The 7,638-nt window shown below is 38.8% G+C and overlaps 1 protein-coding gene across 1 annotated transcript in view; it reads right to left on the reverse strand.

The window, feature by feature from the left end:
- The window catches only part of Fap (fibroblast activation protein alpha), a 74,049-nt gene extending 67,464 nt beyond the window's left edge, over positions 1–6,585 (reverse strand). The window contains exons 1-2 of the mRNA XM_052725457.1: positions 6,385–6,585; positions 5,974–6,058 (exon numbers count right to left, since the gene is read on the reverse strand). Coding sequence (XP_052581417.1) covers positions 5,974–6,058; positions 6,385–6,390 — 91 coding nt within the window. The 5' untranslated portion in view covers positions 6,391–6,585. The remainder of the gene's footprint in view (positions 1–5,973; positions 6,059–6,384) is intronic.
- Between the last annotated feature and the right edge of the window lie 1,053 nt (positions 6,586–7,638).

The following is a 7,638-nucleotide window of genomic DNA, read 5'->3' on the forward strand; positions in this document are numbered from 1 at the left end:
ATCTAACTTGCCCAGATGCTGGTTTGTTTGCGGTTGCCTTTGGCCATGCAGGTTATTTGGATCTGTTCCTTTCGAAAGTACTCAGCACATTGATTTTTCTGCCAAATATAAAATCACAGCTTGCATATAGTCAGTTCAGATCTTAATGCTATTCTTGTAATTGTTAACAGGAATAAAGGTGAATAAAGATTATGAGCTACTCTATTTTGCTATACCATTTCAATCAGTTTTCAAGGATATAAAAATAAGCAATGTGCTCTTTCCTTTGAGTATAATGGGTGCCAAGGAAAAGGGAGATTTTTGTATTAGATTGGCTGCTCTGTAAAGAAACTCTTTCACTTTGTACCTACTGTGTTGATTACTGCCATTACTCCCGGTCGGATCTTGTGTGGTTTTGAAAAAGAAACCAGGCTTGCTTTTCCAACCCCTCAACTTGAACTTTGGAACCTGTTTTGTGTTTTTCTCAGGGTATGCCTCTGGTGAGATGTCCCTGTAGAGGGCGTAGCACAATTTTCTTTGGAAATCTGAGACAAATAAGCTTCTTTGGATTACAGGATTATCAGAAAGCTTTTGACTATTTTTGTAATTATTGAGAACTTGGCAATATTCAAAGGGAGTTAGTTTGTTAAAATTAATTTTCTATTTTGGAGTAACAATCACAGAAATATAATCTACATGTTAGATCTGCTTATTTTCCACCCAGAAGCTCTTTTATGCCCATGACCTTTTTGATTCCTTCCCTCAACCTTTCAGAATTCCCACATATTCCCTTCAAAATAACAGTGAATAAATAAGCTTAAAATTCTTCATAAATATTAGAGAGTTTGTTTCATAGGTGTAAATGTTGATACTGGGCAAATCTTAAAAACATATTCTAATCTCATTTCAAAATGACTGCATTTCACAAAATTTATTTTTACAAAAAGTAACTGCTGAGTTATAAGTTATAGTTACCAGAATAATAACTATTTCTGCCTAACCTAAGCATTGAAATGATTTTTCTTCTTAGATGGCATTAATCACTGTTCTGCTTAAATTAGTTATAAATTCAAAAACCTAAAATATACTATATTTAAGGTATGAGTAGCTATTATTAATGAGTGTTAATAAGTGTTAACAGTGATGTGTGCTTATATGATATCATTCTCTATGTGTAGTTATGTTTTCTTTGCTAATTACTGAAATAGTTCTGGAGTCATGGCTCTTTCTGGTTTCATGAACTTTCTAAAAACATTCCTGAGTCAGAGGCCTTGTCCTTGATCTCGCCCTATAGGGAGGGCTTGTCATGAGCTTTTACCCTTTTTGTTCTTAAAGTCCTAGTTCAGATATCATCTCAAAGAAAGTGTTACTGATCACTCTTGTTATCTTGTTATGGGTGGACTTGTGTCCCCTAAAAAGTGACAAGTTGAGGGCTAGTGAGATGACTCATCACATAAGGGTGCTTTGCCTCCAAGTCTGATGGCCTGAGTTCTGTTATGGGATCAACATCATGAAAGAAGAGAATCAAGGCCTAAAAGCTGCACTCTGAACTTCACACAGGCACCTTGGTGTGCAAGTGTGCGCACACGCATGCACACATGCACACACACACACAAATGAATAAAAACATATAAATGTGTAAAAAAAAAATAAAGGTTACAAGTTGAAGGGCAACCCCAATGTGATTGTATTTAGAAATTAAAGATGTAATTAAAGTTAAATGACATCGTAGTGGCAGAGCTCTAATCCAGGCAGATTGGTGTCATTATAAGAAGAGGAAGCAACACCAGGGACATCCATACATAAGGGAGAGTAAGGATAAAATAGTCTGCAAGTCAAAGGAAGTCTGGAGAAAGGAGCAAGCTGGCACCTTGGTCTCTGACTTCCAGACCCCAGAACTGTGTGAAAAGAAAGTTCTGTTTAAATGCTCCTGGTGGCCAAAGCAGACTACTTCTGGTACTGAGGGCTGGGGAGCTGCTTTAACAAATACTTAAGCATTCGTAAAGAAGCCCAAGACTTCATTTCTTATGGGTAATCTGATTTATAGCACATGCTATAAATCTTGGAACAAAAAAAAAATCATAGTTGGGATGGTGAGATGGCCCAGCAGTTAAAGGTGATTATCGCCAAGCCTGAAACCCTGAGTTTGGTCTCAGGAACTCATAGGGTAAAAGGAGAGATCCAACTCACACAAGTTGTCCTCTGACAACCATACAAACATGCCCACACACATACACACAGAGATGCACATGTAAAATAAATAAATGTCAAAAATCGCAGCTCACATGTATTGAGTGCTTGGGTATCACCACATGGAGTAATGTACTATCCAAAGAACCGGAGGAGGAAAGGGTGAAATTCAGAAGACATAAATCATGACCCAAGGAAGACCATAGAGATTTTAAAGAATTCTAAGACCTTTGCAACTTTCTAATTCTGGTTTTAGTTTTTATCGTATTTATAAATGTCTTGAAACAAGAAAGTCTGTGTATTGGTGGTCATCAGCCTAGATAAAGGGAAACCAAAGAGTGTTGTGCTGATTTTTCCCATGGCTGCATTGCCACAGTGGTATAAGGGTGATGCCAGGGAAGAAATCCTCAAGGGAGAGAATAAATGGAGATAGAAGAAAAAGGAGAGTGAAATGAAGATCCAGAAGGATCCAGCCAAGGATCACATGGGACTGCAGGGTAGAAATGTGTGTTTGTCTTCAGTTTGGATTAAAATTAAAATGAAATCTTTGAGGAGTTTTAGAAAGAGCTGCAACACAGTTGTTTTTAATATGTAAGTGAGCTAAACAGAGCACACTTATTCACTACCACATTTCTACTTATTCCTACGATCTGCTCTCTTTCCTCCAAAACCCTTTGAAGCTGGAAGCTGGTCCTTTGTGGATGTCTGCCCTGGAAGGAAAAGCCCCTTTTGTCCTGACTCTATTTCTTCCTCTTATACTTGTGGAGAGTAACAGAAACCTTCTTCTGTAGTGGTGGTGATGGCCATGTGTTTTGAGGTGTGCAGAGTGAAAAATTATTCCATGTTTGCCTAAGGGAAAACTGAGACTACTGACCTTTGTAACCTCCACAACAGCACAATGATAGGAGGTACTTTGGGGGACCCAGTGCATTAGTGCGTAAATAAAGGAATGGATGGCTGGTTCTTGACTTCTGCTACAGTGTCCCACAGCGCCTGGACGAGGAACCAAAGGCCCAGAGGACAAATGTGTGGTGGTGGTGGTTCTGATGAAGTGAATGTACAGGCTTACGTAGCCTTTAGTTCTCTTTCCTCTTCCCTTCCTGCTTTCCCCTGATTTCCCACCTCAAATTCTGTTCTCTCAGGCACTGGAGAAATGTGAGCTAGCATGGGACCTGATACTCAGCCTGGACATGGTGAAGGTGTGGGGTGTGGGAAAAAAGAAGGGAGGTCAAAAGGATGAGGTCATTCCACCAGACCCCAGACCTGCTGTAGAGGTGAGGAATGATTAGTCTCGCTCAGAAACTATTCAGGTGACATTCCGAGAAGTTCTTTAGTATAAAAAGACAATGAAGCCGGGCGGTGGTGGCGCACGCCTTTAATCCCAGCACTCGGGAGGCAGAGCCAGGCGGATCTCTGTGAGTTCGAGGCCAGCCTGGTCTCCAAAGCGAGTTCCAGGAAAGGCGCAAAGCTACACAGAGAAACCCTGTCTCGAAAAACCAAAAAAAAAAAAAAAAAAAAAAAAAAAAAAAAAAAAAAAAAAAAAAAAAAGACAATGATGTTATACACCAAAAAGTAGTTCTAAGCGTTTTTTACTTCTCCATTAGACTAAAAGAGTGTTAAAATTTTATCTTGAGGTTAATTTGATTATTCCACAATAACAGGAAATTACTTAGAGAATTATCTTTTCCATTGAAAATAGAAATCTGTGTTATAAAAAAACACAGGACTTTTATGTTATATATAGTTTATAACATATTTTTGAGTATGCTATTCATAAAAAACTTGGAAAGAAGATAAAGATTGGGATTATATGTAATTACACAAATGTCTATATCTATAAATGTAAGTATAGACCCAAATATCTATCCTTATATGCTATGTGCATTGGATAAATATGCTTCTCTTTGGAAATATATTTCAAAGTCCAAAGTTCAACACTTGTGGACATTAAAGGTTGTCTCAACAAAGTCCATATACTTTTATTCTAAAGGCTGTTAATTTTTGAGGGAGCAGATTATCCATTTCAAGCTCCAGTGAGTGAAAAATTCAGAGGATAATTTTTAATAGATTGGATTAAATGGGTCAGAGACCTAGCCCAGGACTCAATAGATCTGTGTTGAAGGAAATGTGTCCTCTAAAACACTAAGGTGATAGTCTGGCTTAAAATAAATTTGAACTTGAACTTATTTTGAAAAAAGTGATCATAAGGGCAAACATTTTAATAGCCCAGGAAAAATCTTGTGCTGTGGGGAGTGGAAATACAAGCTAAACATTAAAGTGTCGACACAAGAACACTGCCTTCATCAGGTTCATCTGTATTTGCTTTCTAATTCTGTGAAAGTCCCACGAACATTTTGAACTCTTCATTTTTTTGTGTTTTTCCATTTTAAAGGCAACAGATAATTCAGAACTCACATGCTCTTCGGCTGAAGGTGTGTCATTAGCCCCCTTAGGGTCAGTCACTTTTAACCACAGGTACTTCCCAACTCTTATCCAGAGCCTACAGTACAGGATCTGTTGTTATTGTTACATCATGTGTCCAGAGCCTACAGTACAGGATCTGTTATTGTTACATCGTGTGTCCAGAGCCTACAGTACAGGATCTGTTATTGTTGCATCATGTGTCCCAGAGCCTACAGTACAGGACCTGTTATTGTTGCATCATGTGTCCAGAGCCTACAGTACAGGATCTGTTATTGTTACATCATGTGTCCAGAGCCTACAGTACAGGATCTGTTATTGTTACATCATGTGTCCAGAGCCTACAGTACAGGATCTGTTATTGTTACATCATGTGTCCAGAGCCTACAGTACAGGATCTGTTATTGTTGCATCATGTGTCCAGAGCCTACAGTACAGGATCTGTTATTGTTGCATCATGTGTCCAGAGCCTACAGTACAGGATCTGTTATTGTTGCATCATGTGTCCAGAGCCTACAGTACAGGATCTGTTATTGTTGCATCATGTGTCCAGAGCCTACAGTACAGGACCTGTTATTGTTGCATCATGTGTCCAGAGCCTACAGTACAGGATCTGTTATTGTTGCATCATGTTTCTGCTTTAGAAGCTCAAGTTGCTATTCATAAGAATTTCCGTAATAAGAAAGGGTTCATTATCCATTGATAATATTAAAATTGACACTAGTTTCAAAATCAGTGCATAATGTCTTTCAGGTCTCAGTCAAGTGCCACCTCTGCCAGCCCGAGTCTTTTGGCACACACACACACCAAGCCAGTTTATCTTGATAATGCTTGCTTAACTACACCAAGCCTCCTAACTTAATTGTTAATTGCTACCACATATAGAACAAGAATTTTACTTTTTCCTATATGGCTATTCCTGAGATTTCTATTCTGAACGTCTTCCTTAAATTTTTGGAAGCACTATTTAGTGATTTCAAAGCCTCCGTAGGTTCTTTTTTTAACTTTTCTATTCTTACTCATTATTTTTACTTGCCACTAGGCAAATCTAGTAATAGAAAACAATGCAAGTTAAAAATGTTGTCTTGAAAGGCCTATCAAAGCTTGTCTTCTGCATGTATTTTTGGGGGTGGTGGGAGTGATGCAGAATAGCTCCTAGGTTTTTCTGTTGCTGAAATAACACTGTAAATCTCTTCCTACCCTTAACTCTTCAGTATTTCTGGTCTTGCACATAACACAACTGTGAACTTATACGTCTTCTTAGAAATAACAGGCTTCCTTTGGAAAATAAGCACTTCGGAAATGTTCACCCATTTGAGTTCACACATTGGTGCATTTTCCAGGCAACGCTAGGCAGACTGAGGGAATCGGGAAATTTCTTACCTCTTGAGGGACGTAAGACAATGCATATCACCAGTAAAGCAAGCGCAGCCAAGGTGGTGACTCCAAAGACAGTTTTCAGCCATGTCTACACAGAATACAGAAAATTAGACACGGGCTTAGTTCCTACTAAGAAATGGTAAGATTTCTGTCGAGCCCTAGCTTCTACTCCTCCTTCCCTACAAAGCTTGTGATTGTGTTCCACTGATCTGGCGGTAATTGCTGGAACCCTTCCAGTTCTGCTAAAACAAATGTTTCTACAGTATATTTAGAGCCACTTTCCAATCCTAACACACCCCAGGAAGCGGTACTCACACACAAATCCTCACCTTCTCTAAACAATAGAAAACTCGGACAATCCTCAGCCCGTGCTGCCTCGACTTTGTGGTAATCCCCGAGACCACACGCACTAACCTTCATTTTTCCAGATGTTTTTCAAAGTTAGCTGATTCTCACTGCACAGCGTGGGTCACTGCATCTGTGAAAACTGTTGAAAAGAAGCAAGTCTGTCTTCCAGTTGGAAGCTGAAGTCGGGACGTGAGGGTTTTTTTTTTTTTTTTTTCCTTTCCATGGACTTTTGACTACTGTGCCAAATTTCGAAAGATTTCTGTAAAATTAGAAACAGATTTTGGGGGCGTTCTTGGCCTTTAAATGAACTATGAGTGGCTCAAGGGAGGCTTTATAGCCCTCCCATCCTTATAAATTCTACACCAACATCTGCTTATGTTGTCATACAGAGGTTGTTTCGTTTCACTTTTTTTTTTTTTTTTTTTTTTTTGGTGTTCAGGTTTGTGTTTCATTTTCTCCTAGAAATCACTCGAGTCACTTTGGTAACAATCTTTTCTATACGCCTCCCATTTGCAGCTGAAAGGAGGAATTTCAAATAAAGAAACTTTCTGATCCGTGCATCACACATATCTAATTTTTAGGAAGGGAAGAACATTGGAGCCAAATACGGCTTTGTGAGAAGTACATGGTGTAACTGCACACTTTTCTCCTAGGAGCCTAGGAGGTGCAGCAGACAGAAATGTTTTTCTTTCAGCACAATTTCTTTGTCCATATAGCACCATATGCACTTTCAGTAAATACAGAAGTTTAAAAATTCAACTGTCTAAACCCACGGCTGCTTTCCTTTAAAGAAATGAAGTGCCATCTGTTGAAATGTAGTATGGGTTAGGTGTGTTTGCACAGGCTAGAAAGACGGAAAGATCAGTGGGAATAATTTACCAGCAGACCTTTGGAAGAATGGAAATGGCTTTACAAGAGTGATATTTTTGCTTTGCTCTCAGAATATCTTCTGAGAAAGGAGAACATTTAGTAATTATAAAGACCTTAAAATAAATTTTAAAAAGGCAAGTAGAGAGTAGTCATGTGTACTTCATTTTGGCTAAGTCCATGTATTTCAAAGTGATCGGTCATCTTGGCAGATCAGTAAAATGACTGATGGAATTCACACAGACACACAGACACACACACAAACACAGACAGACAGACAGATACACACACACACACAAACACACACACACACAACATATACACACACACACTCACTTTTTTCTTTTTTGGAATTCTCTCTGGACCAGAGCAATTCACTAGGATAGACTCTCTGTTTCCACATGGATACAGTTGCTAAAATATGCTGCCTTCAGCTTTCCATCGATGACTTTC

The sequence above is a fragment of the Peromyscus californicus genome, unplaced genomic scaffold, assembly GCF_007827085.1.
Source record: "Peromyscus californicus insignis strain IS unplaced genomic scaffold, ASM782708v3 Scaffold_7__1_contigs__length_154581171, whole genome shotgun sequence".
Lineage (NCBI taxonomy): Eukaryota > Metazoa > Chordata > Mammalia > Rodentia > Cricetidae > Peromyscus > Peromyscus californicus.